The sequence below is a fragment of the Geotrypetes seraphini genome, chromosome 17 (genome assembly GCF_902459505.1).
Source record: "Geotrypetes seraphini chromosome 17, aGeoSer1.1, whole genome shotgun sequence".
Lineage (NCBI taxonomy): Eukaryota > Metazoa > Chordata > Amphibia > Gymnophiona > Dermophiidae > Geotrypetes > Geotrypetes seraphini.
In genome coordinates this window covers 37,433,157-37,458,032 of record NC_047100.1, presented here as the reverse complement: position 1 = coordinate 37,458,032, position 24,876 = coordinate 37,433,157, and the positions used below count along the sequence as shown (strand labels likewise).

General features: G+C 40.8%; 1 protein-coding gene across 2 annotated transcripts in view; it reads left to right on the top strand.

Annotated features, from left to right (window-relative positions):
* The window catches only part of STAB1 (stabilin 1), a 238,892-nt gene that overhangs the window by 110,770 nt on the left and 103,246 nt on the right, over positions 1-24,876 (top strand). For both annotated transcript variants that reach the window (XM_033926301.1, XM_033926300.1), the window contains exons 40-46: positions 130-175; positions 2,650-2,741; positions 4,085-4,210; positions 11,604-11,677; positions 14,091-14,165; positions 15,768-15,887; positions 24,605-24,652. In XM_033926301.1, the coding sequence (XP_033782192.1) occupies positions 130-175; positions 2,650-2,741; positions 4,085-4,210; positions 11,604-11,677; positions 14,091-14,165; positions 15,768-15,887; positions 24,605-24,652 (581 nt within the window). The remainder of the gene's footprint in view (positions 1-129; positions 176-2,649; positions 2,742-4,084; positions 4,211-11,603; positions 11,678-14,090; positions 14,166-15,767; positions 15,888-24,604; positions 24,653-24,876) is intronic.

The window sequence follows — 24,876 nt, the reverse complement described above, 5'->3', positions numbered from 1 at the left end:
TCTCCATTTAGCCACAACCAACATGAGTTGTAGAAGCTGATGCTATTGCCTTCTCAGAATTTAGAAGAGAACGCTAGTCTGAGGAATCAAAGGTAATTTTAAAAGTCTTAAAAAAAATTTTTTTTGCAGATATTGAAAATGATTTGTGCAATGGCACCTGCAGCGACTACGCCAAGTGAGTAAAGTCAGAGGGACAGCTCACATTTTTGGTGATGGAATCCATGGGCCAATATTAAGAGATTTTACCTGGCCAGGAGCAGCTCCTACTGGAAATCCCATCAAACCAGTCCAGGGCAGAGGAGCCGGGGGTTACCTGTTAGTGGCAATATTAAGAGGGAGGTAGGGCAGACCACCCTGGGTACTGTCTTTGCAGGGGACGCCAGCGCCTCTCCTCCTCTTTGACACCACCCCGACTCAAGCGGCTGCTTCTACTGGCACCTGCATCGGCTCCCTTCTGACATCACTTCCTGCTTGCGGGACCTAGACTTGAAGTCAGAAGGGAGCCGACACCAGCGCAAGCAGTGGGTGGAAGATGCTGCTTGCGCTGGTGACGATTTCAAGAGGTACGCAAGGGGCAGGGAAGAGTTGTTCTAGCTAAGGATTCTCCCATCTCCCCAACTAGCGTGTTTCCCTGAAAATAAGACACTGGGGGTCAAAAAAACCCCACACTAGGGCTTATTTTCAGGAGATGTCTATTTATTGTTTCATGTACAATGCTCATCTCTCCCTTCCTCTCCTCCATCTCAATTCTTCCTCTTTCCTTTCTCTCCCCCACATGTGCAGCATCTCTCTAACTAGGGCTTATTTTCAGGGAAACACGGTATATGAACTTAGCTCCTTCTACCATTTTGGATAGTGAATTTTGTACTTTCTTTCTAGCAGTTATAAAATACAGCCTGGGAAGTATAGCCAGTGATATTTCAGAATGAAATTGCCTTAATTCACCTCTTATAAAAACACATGTCTTGTGAAACCATGTTTGTGTGTTTGCTTTCAGAAGTCCTAATTCTCTGTATTTCTCCGTGACTGCGCCTATGCTTTGGCGTGCTCTTCCCCTTCACATTAAACAAGAGCCCTCTCAAGAAACATTTCAGTCCAAAATCAAAGGACGCCTTCGATACTTGAGCCCCTCTCGCCTCCTTTAAAGACGATTTCTTGGCGCTGTCAACCAAACGCTTCTATAGACGCGATCCCTCTCCTCGTGGCCTACCCTCTTCCTCCTCCCAGTTTACATATTTTTTTTAATCTCAATATATTTTTCACAACCTAATGTTCTTTCCCTCCTGCTCAGTTAGTTTTACATATCCTGTAACCCCCCTTACTATAGCAAAGCTTAATGATCTGTATTTTGATATTTTATTTTATGTGACATGTGTAGGAGGAGTGTGTGGCGCGGTGGTTGGATCTACAGCCTCAGCACTCTGGGGTTGTGGGTTCAAACCCCGCACTGCTCCTTGTGACCTTGGGCAAGTCACTTAGTGCTCCATAGCCCCAGGTACGTTAGATAGATTGTGAGCCCACCGGGACAGAGAGGGAAAATGCTTGAGTACCTGATTGTTAAACCGCTTAGATAACCTTGATAGGCGGTATATAAAAATCTAATAAACTTGAAACTTTATTTATTATTGATTGTAAACCATCTAGATAATCATTGATAGACTGTATATCAAATTAAAAATAAACTTGGAAACTACATTCAATTTAATTGCTTAACAAGCCCAAGCCAATTGGCACAGATATTTGGGTACCAAATCAATTAAGGATGCCAATCGGCATTAAAATGGAAATTTACCTGTGCATCTTTGCGGTTCTATAAAGAGATGCATGTAGATTTTTACTCTCAGATCTAAAAAGGGGGCGTGTGCGTGGGAAGGGCACAAGCTTGTCAGGGGTGTTCCTGGAATTTGTGTGCGACTGGATTGCGGCCCTCGAGGAGGGACTTTGAGATCCCTGTTCTAGGCAGAAAGATTTACATCAGGTTTCACAACTAAAATTTGACACGGACCCTGGCACCAAACGCTATTCTAGAAACGGCGAACAACTCAGAGTACCCTTTATAGAATGGCGCTTACCACTCATTTATGTATGGCGTTGATTTTTCAGCACCATTTACAGAATCTAGCCTATATGGGTAAACATACTTTTACCTAGGTAAGAGCCCTTTAAATTGGCGTCCCGCAAACTTTTTTTTTTTGTTCCGGCACACTAACAGAGCAAATATTTTTCTGTAGCACCCCCACAACTCCACCCCACCCCACATGAACCTTGTTTCCTTTTCCCTGAGCTCAAGGCCATATCTGGAGGGCTTCTGAGCATGCAAGGATGTTGACACGATGCATTGCACACCTGCGCATGACATCATCACTGCGCACACCCGGGAGGCCCTCCAGACATGGCCCTAAGCTCAGAGAAAATGAGACGAGGTTCATGTAGGGGCAGAGAGGCGCTGACACCGGAAGTGACACTAATCCCTGGCTCAGTGTTTGCGATTCTCTGCTTTAAATTCAGTCCTCCCAACAGATTGGAGGGTGAGAATGTCAGACTCAAGTGAGACCTGTGATGTCACAAGTGGTCCTTATCCACTGTCATTTCCTGTTTCTTGTTTCCTTTAATCTCTGAAGGTGCTACAGTTATCATTGTTCTTCTCAGTTGCTTTTCAGGATCTCCAGAGTGGCCCACCAGTAGCCCACCTAGTTGCCTGTGTGTTGCTGGCTACACTGGAAATGGAACCTTTTGCACAGGTATCATTTCTAAAAAGAAACCAGTCGGGAACTGATAGAATCTATAGGCAGTGTTTAGACATCATGTTCCCTAAGAACTTTGTGTAGGGTGAAAAATAGGAAGAGATAATGGTTACTGTGGATGGGCCATTAGGCCTTTATCTGCCATCATGTTTCTGTGTTTCTATAACCATAAAGCTCTATGACCTCACAATGCAGGTGTAAGGAGCCTTAGCCAATAGGGAGAGGAGGAGATAGTGGATGCTGCAGATGGGCAGATTGGATGGGCCATTTGGCCTTTATCTCCCGTCATGTTTCTATATAGCTTTAAATTGATGGTGTGATGGAATGAGCAATCATTTTGTTGGTAATATGATGCCCTCTATTTGACCTTCCCTCCCAACTCACTGAGCTCAGTCATTGCAGCAATGACCCTGGATCAGAGCTCATGCACTACTAGGGCTCTTTCCAGAACCTGACAATCGTGGGCCTTAAATCTGGCCACTAGGTGTCACTGTTGAGCAATGACTAGGTCTCCCTCCTTCCAGGGGCTCTGAATGTTATCTCTCTGGCATTCCAAATCCAGCCCAGCCCAGGGAAACTGGATTGTTTCATTATTTCTGCATTAATTTGAGTTTGTTTATATGGGTGTGACTTATAAATGAAAAAAGTTGATGAATGAAATGAACTCCGCTCCTCCTCATGGCAGCGTACTAAGCTATTTGTGCAGCCCTATTAAAAAAGCTTTTTGCACCAAGTCGAAATACACTGTTCCAACAGGTGCCTTGTTATTCTGGTGTATGGATCTCAGACTAGAAATAACCTCGATCAAATGTAGGTTATAGGGAATAAGTAGATGTTTATCTTTATTCCAAGCTTATATGCCACTACCAGTGACGGAAACAGTCAAATCTGAGCAGTTTGCTTGAGCTTTTGCAATGATGTTACAAAGCATGGCTTCTGTAGTGATGTAATATATGCATGAGCTGTTATAATGGTGTTACAATGTATGAACAAAGTAAGTATACTATGCCTATATGCAGCTCAAAAATCATTTATAATTAAAACTAACAGCCTGTTTAACAAAGCCACACTAGCAGCTGCGGCCCTGAAGCCCTTTAAATCTCTATGGGCTTCGGGGCTGTTACCGTGCGGCTTTGTAAAACAGGCCCCAAAACTAAACCTAAAAAGAAACTTCCCTCTAACTATGGTCTACCTCACAAATAGCACATAAGAACAAAATTAAAGTTGAAATAAATGATCTAACTGAAATATCAGTCTCAAGTCATGATTAAAATGTTATTTGTTAAATAAACTAATTATTAATTAAATTAATAATTTGTTTTGTGTCATCTGGTGTCTAGAAATTGATCCTTGTGTTGAGAATAATGGCGGCTGCTCGGCCCATGCAAATTGTACGAAAATCACAGCAGGAGAGAGGAAATGCTCTTGTCGCCAGGGCTACACTGGCGATGGGATTGTGTGTCTGGGTGAGTGCACAAGAGGGGTAGACACTTGGGTGATTCTGCATTTTACACTAGTCCATGTTTAACAGGAAAGGGAATGGGGACTTCTATACTGCCTTTTTGTGGCTTTGGCATTCAAAGCAGTGGGCACTGAAAGATACTAAGGTGCGTGCTAAACCCACACCTTCCCCCGGTAGATCATTTTGGAGAAAGCTGATCCCATTAGGCTTCCATGAATGGACACCGGCGTGATGGCAGTTAACAACAACATTTAGTAAGGTCCTAGTGGCTTTTAAACATAGGGACCAATAAATCCGTGTTACTAGAGGTAAAGAATTTTCACTGTTCTTGAATCTTGGGTCACTTCACAGTTTTTCACTTATGCTGGGAAAGCTAGTGATTTACAGTTCTGTTCTTCCTTAATGGACATGTAGACAAGCAAAAGGACAGGACAGAAGAAAGAGTGAAAATTTTGTTCTCACAGGGTTCCCACAGCTGGCATTGTGCTTGTTGCAGGTTTCCGGGTCTCGCTGCACCTTTGTCAGGTAGAAACCGACGTTTCCGCCACCATGCTGTGGCTTTCTTCAGGGTACGCTCTGATGTCTGCGGTGTGACTTTGGAAATAGTGGCTTTACTGACCTGATTGGGAACAGGGCAGTCCCAACCATTTGAATTTTGGCGGGAAAGTCAGTCGGTCTGAAATTTGAATTTTGTTGTGAAAGTCCATAGAATGGAAAAGTGAAACTTTGCCAGATTTCGCTAATAGGTGGCATTCATTGTTTTAATGAGATGCAAATAACAACTTTGCAGTGTAATTTTTTTTTTAATGTTCAAACTGTTTTATTATGTAAGAACAACAGAAAGCACAACTGCGATAGAAAAACATGGTTTACAATGTCACCTAACAACAGCCGCGGAGGACTGGACTCTGATGTCCCCCACGAGTGAACACCACCCCCACCCCACAGAAAGAAACCCCCCCCAGCTCCCCCCATCCTACCCCACCCCCCCAATGAACATACAACTCTCAATTAGGGTACAGCAATGGTGAAGAGAGGAACAGACTCACAGATGGAGCCTATTCAATACGCGGCTACGACTTTCAGGGGTCAAAATGTTCAAATATGGAGTCCAAGTTTGAACAAAGTCTCTGCTCCGGCGACGAGAAGAACAGGCCAAACGGGCCTCCCAGCCCATAAGTTCGTGAAGCTGATTCCTCCAATGCCAAAAGGAGGGGGGCTCAAGAGAAAGCCAGCTACATAAAATACATTTCTTCCCCAAAATAAAACATTTACTGAGAAACAATTTTTCAGAAGAAGTATACATAGACAGGAAAGAGAATTGGGCAAACAACATAGAAAGCACTGAGACAGGCACAGGTGTTTTCAACAAGCCCTGTAAAAAGGAGGCCAGCGCCTTCCAAAATGCCTGAGTCCCCTCGCAGCTCCAAATACCATGAAAGTAAGTATTAACCTCCCCCGAACAGCGGATGCATAATTGAGTACCAACACACCCCATATAGTAAGCCTGACTTTGGGAAGCATAGGCCCGCAGGACAGTGCGATAATGACATTCTCGTAATTCCGCACTATGTACTAAACCCGAAGCACGTTTCAGGATGTTCAACAAAAAATGGTCCCCCAAATCCCTGCCCAAGTCCCGCTGCCAGGCAGCCAAAACCACAGGAAAAACCCTCGGTGGGCGAAGAGCCATTATCTGATAGTGAAAAAAAGAGATAGAGACCCTAGTATCAGAGTCAGCAGTCAAAAAAGCACAAAGCTGGGTCCCAAAATCCCCTTGCAGGGAACTCCCCGGGAGAGAAGCCACATAATGGCTAAGTTGACAATAGGCAAAGGGGAGACCAATCTCAGGAACCCCCCCTTCCCACTAACTCAGCACATGAGAGGAGAGACCCATTATCCTGCAGAACATGCCTCAATTGCTCCACCCCCCGAGCCCTCCAGCGACCAAAAACTGAAGGGCCGACCCCCAGAGGAAAAGCCAAGTTCCCCACCAAAGGCAAAAGGGCACTAGTATGGGAATCCTGATTCCATAACCCAAGGAGTTGATGCCACACTGTCCACAAAGATCGGAACAGAAGGCTACACTTACAAGATCTCGGCAATTTGGACAATGGGGCATGAAGGAGATACAAAAGATGAAGAGGGTAGAAATGATCCCTCTCCATAGACAGATCCGTATAAAACGAGGTGCCCATCACCCAATCACCCACATGACGTAGCAAACAAGCCTGGTTATAAACCCTGATGTCAGGCACCCCCATACCACCCCTGGAAGCGGGCCCCACCAACAAGGACCATTTCAGTTTAGGTCTCCGCCCTCCCCAACAAAACCGGGACAACATGGAGTAGAGGGATCGAATATCCCTCTGCAACAAGGAAAGAGGAAGAGTCTGGAGAACGTAAAGCCACCTCGGGAACACAACCATACGAAATAAATGAATTCTACCCAACAAAGACAGCGGCAGCGCCTGCCATTTGGCCAGTAACAATTTAGTGTCGGCAAGGAGTTTATCTATGTTAAGGCGATACAAGTGGGCTATCTCCAAAGACAGCCGGATCCCCAAGTAACGAAACGAGGAATCAGCCCAGCGCAACGGAAAGCGATCCCCCCAAGACCGCTGAAGATGAGCTGAGGAGGCCAAAGCCTCAGATTTCGCAAAGTTCAGAACGAAGCCGGAGAAATCCCCGTATTCCCGTAGACTCTCCAGCAATATGGGCAAGGAACGCTGCGGGTCCGTTAAAAAGACCAAGAGATCATCCGCAAACGCCGCAAGTTTAAAATGGGAATCTCCCAATACCAATCCCCAAATATCCGCATTAGCCTGAATCTCCCGGAGTAATGGATCCAAAGAAAGCACGAACAATAGCGGCGACAGGGGGCAGCCCTGGCGAGTCCCCCGGTGAATATTAAAAAAGCCCGAGAGAGTCCCATTAACCGAAATCCGCGCAGCTGGATCACTATATAACGCCTGTATGGCCCCAAAAAAGAAAGGGCCCAAACCGTAAGTCCTAAGTACCGCGAAAAGGTAACCCCACCGCACCTTGTCAAAAGCCTTCTCAGCGTCAAAACTAATAAGCATGGAGGGGCCACCTCCCCGTCCCGCTCTTTCCAGAGCCAACAAGATACGCCGGATATTCTTAGCTACAGGGCGATCCCACACAAACCTTTGCAGTGTAATTTTATTTCAGTAAAGTAGACGGATCAGGAAAAACACTTCTCGATACCAAACATCATAGGGATTTTATGATTTATAATTTTAATGTTGCTGTAAAAAAGGAATACTCAGTCCATGTCAGAAAAACATCAAGGGCCAGATTCTTGATATGAGGGCCTAAAATTAAGCATCTGTTGCATGTCAGTCACACTTAGACGCCCATTACAGAATCACGCTTAGCGGCACCTACCTTAAAACCATAGATGCCTTTAATAAGAACATAAGAAGTTGCCACCACTGGGTCAGACCATTGGTCCATCGCGCCCAGCGGTCCGCTCTCGCGGCGGCCCGTCAGGTCTATGACCTGTAATGTGGTTCCTGCCCATCTCCGTAACCTACCTCTTCTTTTTATCTATAACCCTCAATCCCCTTTTCTTTTAGGAACTTGTCTAAACCTTCCTTGAAACCCTGCAATGTGCTCTGGGCTATCACAACCTCCGGAAGCGCGTTCCATGTGTCCACCACCCTCTGGGTAAAAAAGAACCTCCTAGCATTTGTTCTAAACCTGTCCCCTCTCAATTTCTCCGAGTGACCCCTTGTGTTATTGGTTCCCCACAGTCTGAAAAATCTGTCCCTGTCCACTTTCTCTATGCCCCTCAGGATTTTTAAGGTTTCTATCATGTCTCCTCTAAGTCTCCGTTTTTCCAGGGAGAAGAGCCCCAGCATCTTCAACCTGTCAGCATACGATAAGTTTTCCATACCTTTTATCATTTTAGTTGCTCTCCTCTGGATCCCCTCAAGTACTGCCATGTCCTTCTTGAGGTACGGCGACCAGTACTGGACACAGTACTCCAGATGTGGGCGCACCATTGCACGATACAGCGGCATGATGACTTCCTTTGTCCTGGTCGTGATACCCTTTTTAATGATACCCAACATTCTGTTTGCTTTCTTTGAGGCCGTTGCGCACTGAGTTGATGCTTTCAATGTTGTGTCCACCATCACCCCCAGGTCTCTTTCAAGGTTGCTTACCCCTAGCAGTGTTCCCCCCATTTTGTAGCTGAACATCGGGTTCTTTTTCCCTACATGCATGACCTTACACTTCTCTATATTAAAACTCATTTGCCATTTTTTTGCCCACTCTTCCAGTCTTGTTTGGTCTCTTTGCAAGACCTCACAGTCTTCCGCGTTTCTAACCCTGCTGCAAAGCTTGGTGTCATCAGCAAATTTGATAACCTCACATGTCGTCCCCGTCTCCAGGTCCAGGGTTTTAAAAGGCCTTCATTAGAGGCGCCTAAGTCCTTTAGAGGAATGGTTCCCAACCCTGTCCTGGAGGACCACCAGGCCATGCAAATCTGCTATCCTGAAACCCAATTGGCCTGGTGGTGGAACCACTGCTTTAGAGAATCGCGGTGTTAGGCGCCTATCTTTTGTAGAATTGCACCTAAGAAATTAGATGCCTACAGTGGTGTAGCAGGGGTAAGTGGCACCTGGGGCGGAGGCGCCCCTCTCCCGCCCTCTTCCCTACCCCCCCCAGCCTTTCCCTTCCCTCCCCACCTCACCCCCGTTACTTTTTATCCAGCACTCACATCTCTCCTGCTTCCCCGCCCCCCCCCTGCCGTGCGCTTCCCTTCCCTCTTCCCTCCCCCCACTGGTACTTTTTTTAATCTTTGGTGCGAGCAGCCACAAAGTAGCTGCTCTCGTCGTCTTGGATGCTCTCTGACGTCACTTTCTAGGCGCGGGTCCCCAAAGTGACATCACGAGCAGCTACTTTGTGGCTGCTCGCACCAAAGATAAAAAAAGGTACTGGAGGGGAGAGGGAAGGGAAGGGGGGCGCGCATGCGGCAGCGGGGCAGAAAGCAAGAGGGGTGCGAGCGTGCCGAGGACAGACTGCCCTCCCCCCCCCCCCCCACACACACACTCCTTACTATGCCACTGGATGCCTATTTTTTTCAATTACAGCTTATTAAAGCCAATTTACTAATTAAACTAAGCACATGTCTTTAGGCACCGCTTATAGATTTTACCCCCTAATGAGCTGACACACTTTTCCATGAATGCAGTGGCAGCGTAGCAAGGGGAGGTGGTGCCTCCCTCGCTCCTTCCATGCAACCCACCTGTGCCCTTCTCTCCATCCCCTGCTCCTTCCGTGCCACACTCGCACCCTCACCCATACCTCTTAAAATCTTTGTCAGCATGCACATCATCTCCCGCCTGCTGCTCGCGCTGGCTTTCCCTCTAACCTCTAACGTCACTTCCTGGCCTTGTGACCCGGAAGTGATTTCAGAAAGAGCCAGGCTGATGCAAGCGGCTGGCTAGAGTAGTTGCTCACGGAGCGGAGAGGCGGAAGGAAGGGCGCCACTGCCTCAGGTGCCTCCCACTGGTGAGATAAACGGTAAATGCCAGAACTTGCCTGTGCAAATCTCAAAATAACCTCCTTATTCTACAAGAGACCAAGTTTCAAAGTGATTCATGGGAGAGTGTGGCACAGCGATTAAAGCTCCATCCTCAGCAGCCTGAGGTTGTGGGTTCAAACCCTCGCTGCTCCTTGTGACCCCGGGCAAGTCACTTAATCCCCCCATTGCCCCAGGTACCTTAGATAGATCGTGAGCCTACCAGGACAGACAGGGAAAAATGCTTGAGTACCTGAATAAATTCATGTAAACTGCTCTGAGCTCCCTTGAGAGAACGGTATAGAAAATTGAATGAGTAAATTAAGAGCATTCACCTGTGTTAACTGGCTGCCTAAATATTGTTGTCTTTTGATTTAATAACTGCTTTTTCCAAGACAACTGTCCAAAGCAGAGTACAAAATGCATAAAGAAAAGCCAAAAATACATAAAACATATAAGAACCTCATATAACAACAAAATGTGTAATCCGCCTAGAAACAATATGCTAGAGCGGAATTTAAATGTAAATAAAATGATTGAGGCTGAATGCAACATACACAGCCAAGCTTATGGGAATTGCTGTTCAATCAATCTTGTCTGGGTGACAGATGGTTTGAGGAGGTGGAGCTTAGCATCCTTTAATAAGAATGGTTCTAAACTAAACTAAACCTTAAGTTTATATACCGCATCCTCTCCACGGAAGTGGAGCTTGGCACGGTTTACAAGAACTTAAAATATAAGAAGAGAAAGGAAAAGGTTGACATGAGCTTATATATAGAATGGAAGAGTAAGGGGGGAAATAGAATTACATGTTAGAGAAGAGCCAAGTTTTCAGTTGCTTGCGGAATAGTTGGAGAGAGCCCAGGTTCCGCAACGGGATAGTAAGGTGGTTCCAGAGACCTGTGATTTTGAAGAGAAGAGATTTTCCCAGTTTACCTGCATAGAGAATACCACGTAGAGAGGGGAAGGATAGTTTATATCTTTGGGTGGGTCTGGTGGAGTCAGGACTCGAGGAGTTAAAGGATAGTGGGATTAGGGGAGGAAGGATGCCGTGAATGATCTTAAAAGCCAGGCAAGTTCTAGGTGGTTTACAACAAGTAAGCACTAGTCATTCAATGACGAGTACAATTTAAAAGGAAAGTACAATTCTAAAACAATGTACAATCCTACAGTGAAGAATATGATTTTTAAAAGTACAATTTAAAAGAATGGTTCTAAGAGGTTTACAACAAATAAGAACCGATCATACAATAAAAATGCAATTTAAAAGGTGATACATTACATAATGGAAGCATAAAATTATTAACTGAGAAAAACAGTTAGGATACAAATTTTTCAAATAGTTGGGTCTTCAAAGTGTGGACGCCACTCGATACTTATGCGTAGTTTGTATGTAATCTCAGCATTGTATAGTGGAACTATGTGACCTGGGAGATGGGAGTTTGCAAATTTTGAGTTGTCGCTGTTTCTGAATTGTCATTTAAAGTCAATAAAAATATTGAACTAAAACCCCCCCCCCCCCCCCCGCAAAATCAACCAATGCGTAGAGCCAAGTATACATAATACACATTTCACAATCATAAGTTTATTGCTTTGTTCATTGGAATTATAATAACGGCATCATGCTGGCAATGAAATATGTCAATATGGCGGCAAACCACGGGATGATTCATAGGCAAAAAGCAGCTCAGCAACAAGCTCATAAAATAACATTATACGTTCTAATAATAAGACTAATCATTGCTATAACAATTCAAGATTCCAGGTTACCAATTCACCATTCGGGGACCTAAAGAAAAGTCATCATTTCACCCTGCTGAATCTCTTTTCTGTTCTGTCCACACAGAAATTGATGGCTGCTCTGAGAACAACGGAGGCTGTCATCAGAGGGCACAATGTACGAAAACTGGCCCCAATTTGGTAAGGACAGTAACATTGAGGCTTATATACTAACCTTGAACAGTATTTACAGATTAGTACCTGTTTAGCAAAATTTAGCTCTTGGTTCATTTGTGTCCTTAGCTAAATTTCACGGAGGTTTTCATGGGTGGTCACAGCCAGGAAAGTTGCATGTTCTGGGTTGTGGAAGCATGTAACGAAAGAGAACAGCATCTGGCCTGAACTGGAGGTCCCCCCTCCCAACCCTCCAAGCCTGAAGTGGGGCTGAAAGTTTGAAGAGACCTCCTCCCTGAATCTCTTCCCTTTTCCTAAAGCCCTGGCAGTGGCATAGCGAGGGCAGGAGGTGCCTAAGGCGATGACACCCCCGTGCCCTCCGCCCTTCCCGCTCCTTCAATGCCAACCCCACCCCACTCCTTCCACGCCTCTATGCCACACTTGCACCCTCCCTTCCCACCCCTCTAGCTCTTTAAATCTTTGCCAGCGCATGCAGCTTCTCTGGCCTACTGCTCACACTGTTTTTGGCTTTCCTTCTCACATCACTTCCTGGCTCCGCGACCTGGAAGTGATTTCATAGGGAGCCAGGCTGGTGCTTGCGCTGGTAAAGATTTTAAAGAGGTATGGGGGTGTGGAAGGGAGGGTGCGAGCGTGGCATGAGTGGAAGAGGTGCCAGCACCCCCCAGAAAGATGGCACCCGGGACCCCCCCCATACACCCCTTACTACAGCACTGAGCCCTGGTTCTTTTCTACTTCAAGGTCTGACCCCACCCCATATACCCCCTGGGATTCTAATTCACGCCAAGAGATCTGAGGGACATTGGGAGCAGGAGCAAGCCCACTTGCTCCTTCCCTGGCGGCTGTCTTGCACTACTAACCTCAAATCTTTTTTTAAAACTGAATGCACATTTTCAGGTTTAACTCTGAATTTTTATGATTGATAATCACATTTTTGAAGCATGCATGACATTTAAATAGCATGTACTGCATGCCTGTTTCAAAGAATAATTTCCAAGTGCCCACAGACCTGTGCTAGAGATTTTTCATTTTGTCAGAGAATGACAGATTTTGCTAGAATCTTCTAGAATTCTAGAGGTTTCAGCAAAATAGGGAGTCAAAAGTCCAAAGAGAGAGAGAGAATGTTTCCAGCAACTTGGAGAGTCTGTCCAAAGTAGAAAAGGGAAAAAGTCAGTTTTAGTGACAGGACTACCCTGTACAATGTGGCGTACCAAAAGGGGCATTGCCACTTTCTCTTTTGTTTAACATTTTTGGCACCTGTTGTGAATATTTTGGAAGGGAGTAGACTACTTGATATGTACAGATGATTTCATTTTATAGTCCAATTGGGAGAGAATTAGGTGGGCAGGTTAGCTAGGTTGCAGGCATGCTTGGATAAGGTGAGATATTAGATGTTTTTGAGTAAGTTACATTTGTATTTCCGGACAACAGAGTTATTGTGGATGTGTAAGTCTGCCTTAAAGAGGGATCGCCTAATTGAATTGATTGCCCAGGACCACATTTGAGATTTGGGAGTAGAATTGGATCGTGAGTTAGACATGTTTTCAGGTCTCAGTAGTAGTGCAAAGTTATTGGGGGAGGGGGCGGGGGGTTTCCAGTTGTGGCATTTTGCTCTGGGGAGAGGGGGATGTTGACAACAAATTGCAACTGATTCCAGCGGCAAGAGTTTTGAGACAGGTGGGGGTTTGGGAACATGTTTCATCTACTGTAGCAGAGTTATGGTGAAAAGGATTTTTCAGGTGATGTTGCTTGCTCTTAAAGGGTTAGGACCGAGGCATTTAAAGTTTTCCAATTGGCATGTTCCAGGAAAGAGTTTATGTTCCACAGTTGCAAAGTTGTTGGACGATCCAGGGTTGGGTACAACTTGACTGGTGACCCAAGGACATCCCTGTGTTGTGGGACACAATTGTTGCTGGGGGTTGCATTTAGGTTCGCTACTCTTAGCCAGAATTAAGCTGAGAGGGTTGCATATGATTGGAGAAGTTTTGATTTTTAGTGTAAATATGTGATGTGCTGATTTTATGACTATGTATGTTGAATTGTAATCTTCCTGTGATTTGGAAAGGACAAATAGCTAAAATAAAAGGAAATAAAATATTAGGAAGGATTCATGTAGAGCTGAATGGCTAAAAGCACTCAGAGAAAAAATGGTTTACCCCGTCTTCCTCAAAAGAGCAGAACTAATGTTAGAGTAGCTGGTCCCGTCCATGTGAAATATAGACATAAGGGCCATTTGACCAGTAAAGGAGGGCCCATCTTTACAAGGATGACCAAGTCCTCTTAAAATGGTTAAAGAGGCCTCTGTCTGCTCCTTAAATCTCGCCAAGGACATTTACAAATTCTGTCAGAAAAAATGTGCACATTATACTTTTTATTCATGTTAAGATGTCTGCCTTTTCTTTGCTTATCCCTTCTTTTATAGGTGGCCTGCAATTGTCGGACTGGGTACAGTGGTGACGGAAAAGAGAAATGTGAACCCATTAATCTTTGCAAAGAGGTTTGACACTGTTCATTTTACCTTAATCAGTGGCGTAGTGAGAGTGAGGAGCACCCATGGTGGTGGCGGGACTCCCCCCCCCCTCCCCTTCCCCGTACCTTTTTAACTTCAGCATGAGCAGCCACCAACTTAATGCCTGCGTCAGCTGTGGCACTCTTTCTGACATCACTTGCTAGGCACGGGTCCCGACAGGAAGTTGGTGGCTGTAGTTCTCTCAGCTCTTCACAAATCATAAAACTAACATTACTAACTAACTATACAACTACAAATAATTACTCTCTAAAACCTTCCACATACCGTTAAAGTCTACATGTTGTGGAGTTATAAAGAGGTGGAGCGTAGGGTGTTACACAGCTGAGAGGGTTTGAAGGCAGGTGAAATTATAGAAGGGTTGATTGTATATAAGAAGGGAAGTAGGTTGAAGCCATTTCCTGTGTGGGACAGCGTGGATCCTGCCGGTTCATCTGGTGCCCGGTTTGTGACAAATCCCGGGTTGCTGTCTTGTGTTTAACATGTAGACTTCTAACGATATGTGGTAGGTTTTAGAGAGTAATTATTTGTAGTTGTATAGTTAGGTAGTAATGTTAGTTTTATGATTTGTGAAGGGTTGAGAGAAGATCGGGCCTTACTCAACTACAGCTCCTGAGGACGCCAGTGGGCAAAACACAGCTCTGTGTCGGGCTGTTTTCTTAAAACATACCAAGAAATGCAGGGGAGTGTGAAAGGCTATTACTTGTGATTCAGCAAAACAACTGGTGGAACTCAATTTTAAGAATATAAACTGTTGGACTGTTCAAGACGAAGAACAGAGAAAAACTTTTGGATGTTTGTCCTATGTATGTACTGTATTGTATTATAATTAAACTAGTCTTTAAGCCCGTTACATTAACGGGTGCTAGAATAGATGTGTGTGTCTGTCTTTCTTTCTTTCTCTCTCTCCTTGGCCGTTTTCTGTCTGTCTTTCTTTATTTCTGTCTCTCTCTCTCTCTCCTTGGCCGCTGTCTGTCTTTCTTTCTTACTCTCTCTCTTTCCTCGGCTGTCTACCACCACCCCTTGCCTGCTCCTCCTGTCCAGCAGTAGCCCTTCTCACTTCCTTTTACCTCCCCCCTGTCCAGCAGCACTCCTTCCCTGTTCCCAAACCACCAATCTTACCCTCCCTCCATCCTGTCTTCCTGGTCTCTTCTGGCCCACCGGCACGAACCGCTGCTGCCACTGCTGCTCTTCATTCGCCTCTTCAAAGCAGCCTGCTGAGGATTGCCGGCTGGTTGTAGCAAACCTCGCAGGCCGCTCTCTACCTTGGGAGAACGTTCCCTCTGACGTACGGGATCACGTCAGAGGGAACGTGCTCCCGAGGTGGAGAGCGGCCTGCGAGGTTTGCTACAGCCTTAGAGTTGTCCCCAAAGTGCATCGTAAACTTTCTGAATAGTTCCAGGCAGAGCTTTGTATGGTATTCCTATCTTATCTAATGGTCATGTTATGAATTGAAATGAAAAGATGTTTCAGTATTCATACCTGTTCAAAGCCATCGGGAAAGTAGTGTTTGAGTAGGCTTCTCCTGTTTTCCAGTGTTTTATGAAGTCTATCTGTTGTGTTTCCTGATAGAACAATGGGGGCTGCAGTCCTTTTGCTATTTGCATAAATTTTCACCCTGGAATTCGAACGTGTATCTGTAAACAAGGCGCTTTCGGGGATGGCATCACCTGTATGGGCACAATCTCTCTGGTAAGGTCAGCTTATATACCTTCTTTTGATATGCTAGCTATCTCCAAGCCTGTGAATTGGTGTTGAACCTGATAAAATTAGTAAATGACCCTAGATTGCAGCATTTGGGTTAAATTAACAAAGGCATTGAAAAGTCTTCTGAATGGGCCTTCCCTTCTCCGGTGCATCCTGGGGCTCTGATTGACCCATGTTGTTAAAGCCCCTCCCATAGGAGGGACCTTATACAACCTGGGCCAATCAGAGCCTCGAGCCCCTCCCCAGATGCACCAGGAAGAGACCTAAGGCTCTGATTGGCCAGGTCACCCCATAGGAAGTATGTCAGACGTCCAGGCCAAACAGTCAGGCCCCTTCCCGGTGCATCTGGGGAGGGGCCCGAGGCTCTGATTGGTCCAGGGAGGGGCCTTAAACAACCTGGGCCAATCAGAGCCTCAGGCCCCTCCCCGGTGCATCACAGGATGCACCGGAGAGGGGAAGACCAATTTTGGAAGAAGCAGGCCAGCTGGCCGGAGGGAGTAGACATCCCTCCGGTCAGCCATCTAATTAAAGGTACCGGGGAGAGGGGGCAGGGGCAGGGGGGGTATTGTGATGCGGCAGGAGAGAATAAGCATCTCTCCCGCTGCAAGAAGAGGTGTTGGTTGGCAATGGGAGAGATTGAAAATCTCTCCCGCTGTTGTGTTTTTTTTTTGTTGTTGGGGGGGGTCTTTTTTGCTTTTTTTCTGCGCATGTGCCCATCGCTATCATCAGTGATGGGCACATGCAAATTTAGTGAGTCTTAGCTACTCTCTGTCAACCTCAGTTACATGAGTGTTTTGGGTTGAATGACTCACTTTTTTAAATTCGCTAACAGAGCAGCTGCAATAGCAGCCTGTAATTTTTTAACGCGTTTTTTAAAAAAAATAAATCTAGGCCTCAGAACCTTAGCTCTATTTTCTATTGGTTCAAAGTATAACTGTTCCCTGAACCTGTGAGGGAAACATGCAGGGCCGGTGTGACAATAAACACTTTATGTTCCCTCACAAAGCGTGCCCAGAGTTATTTATCAGGACTCTCTGTCCTACAGAACTTGTTCTCCCCTGTTACAATCAGGTTAAAATAAACTGAGTACAGACCACAGTAAAACATACCAAATATGTTGAAAATGTGATATACAAAACAAACAAATGAATAAACATCAATTAAAAACAAATCTACTATATTAAAAAAAAGTGAACAGATGCCCATGCATTGTGCATCTCGGAAAGTAGGTTCCATTCATTCTGTGTGGAACTTCTTGTTTAGAGGGTAAAGGGTCATGGATTTGATAACCACCTTTCTACGTATATTTTATTTTTATGCACATACTCTCTGTCCTACAGAACTTGTTCTCCCCTGTTACAATAAATTGGGGCGTGGCTTGGAGCGCGCACAACATGGCAGCTTAACCGCGGCGCTCCTCGTATCCAGGCAACAAACTCGAGAAAATTAACTGTTTTACTTTGCTCACCCGAGCTAAAATTAATAAAATATAACATAGGAAATGGCTGCGACGAGACAGGGAAAGACTGAAAAGCCGTGTACATCGGCGAAGAGGTCAAAGATCACCCCCGTGTCACCGTCGAGTGTGCCGATCCCACTAGAAGCTGAAGAATTAACTGAAACATCAGATATCATGGCGGAACTATTTAAAATCAAACTTATGTTGACAGATAATGCCTGCAAACTTTCAGAGGTTAAGGAAGAACTGCTTAGTCTGAAACAGGAATTTCAAACTGACAGGCAGAGAATATCTGTGATAGAAGATAAAATCGGGCAGTTGGAAACTTTCACACAAAAGTGTGAAGAAGAAAAAAAAGATGTAACAGCTTTAAAAAATCAACTGATAGATATGGAGAACCGAGGGAAAAGAAAGAACATTAGAATACTTGGTATGGCTGAAAATCTTGAAGGGGGAGACCCTGTACAGTTTTTGGAAAACCTTTTACCTAAACTGCTACAACTAAATTCTAAATGGCCGTTAGAGATAGAACGTGCCCACAGAATCCCCACAAGAAAACCAGTAAACCAGACTGCTCCCAGACCTTTAATCTTCAAAGTATTAAGATACCAACAAGCCTTGGAAATCTTAAAGGTCGCAAAAGCAAATAAAAACCTAAACTATAAAGGATCTAAATTGATCTTGGTTCCAGATTTCGCCAAATACACTGCAAATATAAGGAAACAATTTCTCACATTCAGACAGCAATTAAAAGAAAAGGGCTACATGTATGGTCTATATTATCCGTCTACAATGAGAGTGTCCACTGGGAATAAATCCATATATTTTCAAGATCCTGCAAAACTGAAAGAATTTTTGACACAAGAAGAACCAATGTTAACATGAAAAAACAGATTAAAAGACAATTCTCAACTGAAGAAGAAAAGGAAAATGCAAGATAATATGAAAAATAAGAAACTGGATAAAAAGAAGAAAAGGACAATGATTTTCAAGATCCTGGAAAACTGAAAGAATAAAAGGGAAGTTTCATTTGAAGAAAGGAGATAGAAAATGCAAGATAAAATAAGAAAAAAGAAGATGGTTAAAAAGAAAGAAGAAGAAGGATTACTAACAGAGTGAATTATTTTTAAAATGTTTGAAAATCTTTGATTTAATTATTTTTATAATATATTGGATGTTATGAATTAAATTATTTATAGATTTTATTCCATCCAATTTAAAAAAACAAAAAAAAAACAAAAACATTTTATAATTTTTAATTAAGTTATTATTAATATACTGAATGTTATGATATATATTATATTATAATGGATATCAAACTATTTATAGAATTATTGCTTCCATATTTATTACTGCTAATATTAATTTGGGAAAAAAAAAAAATTGGAATTGATTAACTGAGTGGGAAATTATTATAACATAGGTATTAATTATAAAATCTTATTGATATAAATATATATTTTATTTATTACCTATTCATATAAGCTTACTATGAATGATGATATTTTAAAAATGTTTAATATTGATTTTATTAAAATTTTTAATACTGTCTTTATAGAAACAAATATACCTAATTTATATATATGAATATATGATATATGGGAATTACTGCTATATATATATATATATATTGAATTTATTGTAGGAATAACATATTAGTTGTATCTAAGATTTTAAAATATTAATATGATTTATCCAATTATAATCGATTTGAATTATAATATACAATGGGATTATTAATGAAGGGATAAATGAATAATAGGGTGAGTAAAGAAATATAAATGTATTGAATTAGAGATTATTTTTAAAATAATTTATGAATGATTAGTTGCCTGGGGGAGGGAATTGAGGTTTTGCATGACCAATGTGTGTTCCAGGTCAAACATTGATAGTGGGAGGGTGGGGAGGGAAAATAAAGGGTGGGAAAGGGGATCAATATATATTAATTGTGCTAAGATCTAATCATGTATATTATCATAGAATATTGGTTAAAATTTGATTATAAACAAGATGGATATAAAAATTTATTCTATGAATGTCAATGGTTTAAATCATCCTATTAAGAAGAAGAAAATATTATCGTTCCTTAAAAATCAAAATGCGGATATCTACTTCATCCAAGAGACGCATCTTTCTGAAATTGAATCTAAAAAATTATCTGGGGGTTGGATTTCTAAATGTTTATTTGCACCGGCTTTAAAGAAAAAAGCTGGAGTGGCTATTCTGATAAACAAAAAATGTAATGCGAATTTCAAATTAATAAATTATGACCCCTTAGGTAGATGGGTGCATATCAAAATGGTTCTGGGAAATACAACCATGGATTTATTCAATTTATATGCTCCTAATACGAATCAAATGGAGTTTTTCAAACAAATTCAGCAATTACTTTTACCACTGGCTACATCTAATTTAATAGTAGCAGGGGATTTCAATGCTGTAATGGATCCGATTTTGGATAAAAGACCAAGTAGAATTATGAAATCATTAGGCTTAGATAATTTGATTCAATCTTGTGATTTAGTAGATATATGGCGTATTCTTCATTTTAATGATCAGGAATTTTCTTTTTGTTCTCAGGTCCATAAATCCTTTTCACGAATTGATTATATATTTGTTTCCAATAACCTAGCGCAGCGTGTGTTAAAAGCAGTAATAGATCCTATTATAATTTCGGATCATGCTGGTGTGTGGATTAACCTTCAAAATTATGACATTGAACATTTTAATTCAATTTGGAGATTTAATAATGCTTTTTTAGCGGATTCAAATTTTCTGGAAGAATTTAAATTAAAAATACAAGAATTCTTTCAAATTAATGATTCGGATAATATTAATGCTGAGATCTTATGGGACGCTTTTAAAGCAACAATGAGAGGGAATATTATTTCATATTCAGCATATATTAATAAACAACATAAAAAACATTTTCTTGAATTGGGAAAACAAATTAAGTTATTAGAAAATAAATTAATTGAAAAATGGGAAAATAAAACATTACAAGATTTATTAAAACTAAAAGTTAAATATAATGAGATTTCTTCTCAATTTGTGAGGAAAGATTTATTTAATAGACAAGTTCAATTTTACGGAAATTCAAATAAAGCTGGAAAATTATTAGCAAATTTTCTTAAAGCAAAAAAAAGAAAGTCCAAGATTATTGCAATAAAAGATATACAAGGTAATACACACACTAACAATAAAGACATTTTAATACAGTTTCTTGATTTTTATAAAGATTTATATTCTTCTGAATCTTATGAAAATAAAGAACGAGATGGACTAAATTTTTTAAATTCATTTATTGGACCAAATGTTCCAGATCATATAAAAAGAAGTTTAGAAGAACCTATATCTTTAAAAGAAATAGAATCAGCATTGAAGTCTCTTAGAGTTGGATCCGCTCCGGGTGGTGATGGTTATACGGTTGAATTTTATAAATCATTTCAAAACATTATTTTACCATATCTATTAAAGTTGTATCAATATCAAATGAATAATGGAAATATATCAGGTACTATGGCTGATTCACTAATTATTGTCTTACCAAAACCAAACAAAGATCCTACCTTGGTTTCAAATTACAGGCCTATTTCCTTATTAAATGTAGATGGTAAATTAATTTCTAAAGTACTAGCAATAAGATTGGCAAAAACTCTTCCTTTCATTATTGATGTACATCAAACAGGATTTATTGCAAAAAGACATTCATCACACAACACTAGATTAGCATTTCACTCTTTAAATTTAGCAAAAACTATGAATGATCCAGCTTTTATGGTATCTTTAGATGCAGAAAAAGCATTTGATAGAGTAGAATGGAAATTTATGTATCAAGCTCTAGAATGGTTTGGATTAGGTCCCGGTTTTATTAAAATGATTCAGACTTTGTATAGCTCTCCTGGTGCAAGATTATATATAAATAACAATTTATCAGATAGATTTAACTTGCAAAGGGGAGTTAGACAAGGATGTCCTTTGTCTCCCTTACTTTTTGATATTGTTCTGGAACCCTTATTAATTGCAATTAATCAAACTAAGGAGATAAATGGAATCCCATTTTCCAACTGGGAATTTAAACTTTCTGCATATGCAGATGATATCTTATTATATTTAAGAGAACCGGGGAATACTATTCCAAGTTTACTTAATCTTCTAGAGGAATTTGGAAAATTTTCTGGATATAAAATTAATTGGAGTAAATCAGAAATTCTTCCAATTAATGTTCACTGTACCAAAGGATTATTTGATTCATATTCATTTATTTGGAAAGAGGAAGGAATAAAATATTTAGGAATTATGATCAAAAATACAATTGATGATACAGTCAAAGAAAATGAAAAACTTTTATTGAAAAAAATTACAGAAATGTGTGAACAATGGAATCCTTTACATCTTTCATGGTGGGGAAGAGTTCAAACAATTAAAATGATGATATTGCCTGTGGTTTGTTATCAAATGAGTATGATACCAATATTTTTTCAGGGGTCCTTTTATAAAAAATTAAACAATATTATTACAAAATTTGTTTGGTTTGGGAAAAGACCCAGAATTGCTTTAGTATCTTTACAAAGACCAATTATGGAGGGAGGGGTAAATTTTCCAAATTTTTATAGGTACCATCAAGCCTATATTCTAAGACAGGGTATGTATTGGATCCTCCCAGATCTCATGGAGAATGTACCAGATTGGCTATATTTAGAATGGCGGCTCCTGTTCCCATTACATTTAGATCATTTAATTAGTATAACAATGCCTAGAAGATACAAAGATAACAGAATATTATTAGACACTTGGAAAACATTAAGATATATAAGTAACCTATCACCAGATCCAATTTGTAAATCACTAAATCAATCTATTTGGGTAAACTCCAGGATCAAAATTGGCGGATTTAAGATCGTCTGGAAACAATGGATAAGTGCAGATATACGAACATTAAATGATGTCATTTCAGAAGGTTCACTGCTTAGTTTTTCACAATTGCAAAATAAATTTGGCTTAAATAAATCACAATATTTTAAATGGATGCAATTGAAGCAGGCCATTCAGGTAGGGTTCCCTGAATGGAAAAATCTTAATACTCAAAATAGTCTGCAGGTTTTATGTTTCCAGGCGGATTTCTTGGGTCACCAAGCCACAAAATGGTACAAGTTGATATATAGATTTTTAAATAAAAAAAAGAAAACTGGTCTTAGGGATATTTGGAGTATTGAGATTGGACAGACAATTTCTGCGTCTCAATGGCCACGATTTTGGTCCTGGAGATTAAGATCTACAAAGTCAGCATCTATGAGTCAAACATGGATGTTTTTATTACATAGAGTGTTATGGACCCCTACGCGCCTGCAAAAGATAGATAATACTAGATCCAATAGATGCTGGCATTGTAAAATAGAAATAGGGACGTTAGATCACTTAATTTTTTTTTGTCCCTGTGTAAATGCCTTTTGGAATCTGATTTGGCCCCAAATTAACAAATTACTAGAAAATCATGTAGGACTCTCATATGATACCATACTATTTGGCACTGCAATGAGAACTCAGAGTCCGATCTCAGCAAATAATAACAAGCTGCTATTAATATTGACAGGAGTCGCCATGCAACAAATCACTCAAAATTGGAAAGACTATACCAAATTAAATTATACGTTCTGGTGGAACTCTGTCTGTCATATTTACAAAATGGAAAAAGTATTAGCATTACAACATGGGAATCTTCATAATTTCAAGAAAATTTGGCAACCATTGACTAATTATTCTAATGATTAGACTTCTTAGCACATTTGCAATATTTATATAGGAATGGGGTGGGTTATGCATATTTTTTGGAATCATTAATTGTAAAAATGGGGAGGGATTTATAACTTTTGATTATATATAATTTATAATATATACTGTTTATAAATTAAATTGTATTAATGATAGATACAATGATATATAGTAATAATTATATTTTTATTTTTATTTTTTTTAAATATCTTTATTCGTTTTTACATTATGCAAACAAGTGTACAATCAAGTCATACTATACATTCTTCACTTGAAACTCTACATTCATTTTATACCATAAACTATCTCCCCTCCCTCCCTTTCCATATATTACCCCTCATAATGTCATAAAACCCACCCATCCCTCCTCCCCCCTACATATATTTAATGGGGATAAATATAATTATTTATTTATTATAATACTCAATTAATGGTCTCCACACCTCTTTAAATTTCTTATAATAACCTCTCTTGATTGCCAATGTTTTTTCCATTTCATACACCTGACAAACCGAACTCCACCAGAAACAATAATTCAATCCTCTATAGTCTTTCCAGTTATGTGTTATATGTTGGATGGCAACTCCTGTTAAAATCATTAACAGTTTGTTATTATTCGATGAAATTTGACTTTTGGCCCTCATAGACATTCCAAACAAAACTATGTCATATGATAGGGCCACAGGATTCTCTAACATACAATTTATTTGACCCCAGATTAATTTCCAAAAATTATTAATAAAAGGACAATAAAATAATAAATGATCTAGAGTTCCAGCCTCAAGATGACAATGCCAACATCTATTAGACTTAGAGCAATCCATTTGTGATTCAATTGTTGTAAAAATTGGAAATTTAATAAATAAAAATTTAAAAAAAAATAAATAAATAAATAAATCTAGGCCTCAGAACCTTAGCTCTATTTTCTATTGGTTCAAAGTATAACTGTTCCCTGAACCTGTGAGGAAAACATGCAGGGCCGGTGTGACAATAAACACTTTATGTTCCCTCACAAAGCGTGCCCAGAGTTATTTATCAGGACTCTCTGTCCTACAGAACTTGTTCTCCCCTGTTACAATCAGGTTAAAATAAACTGAGTACAGACCACAGTAAAACATACCAAATATGTTGAAAATGTGATATACAAAACAAACAAATGAATAAACATCAATTAAAAACAAATCTACTATATTAAAAAAAAGTGAACAGATGCCCATGCATTGTGCATCTCGGAAAGTAGGTTCCATTCATTCTGTGTGGAACTTCTTGTTTAGAGGGTAAAGGGTCATGGATTTGATAACCACCTTTCTACGTATATTTTATTTTTATGCACATACCAGGAGCAACCCAGTCAGTAGGGGAGAGGGAAGGACTTGACATACAACTGCTCTAACCAAGACAAATTGATGAATTAATATTCAAGGAACCATTCCTATTACTAAAAAACTAACATCTCTACTTGTTCTTTCAGGAACTGGCCCATGATCCAGCAGCAGCCTCCATCTTTAAACAACTGAAGGTTAGTAATTGTTAAACAAGATCTCCCAACCAGATTGAAAGTGCAAATTAATAATTTATTAGAAAATCATGTTGGACTATCATATGATACAATATTATTTGGAACAGCAATGAGAACACAAAGTCTGATTTCAGCTAATAATAATAAACTTTTATTAATTTTAACAGGGGTCGCCATACAGCAAATTACTCAGAACTGGAAGGATTACACTAAATTGAATTACA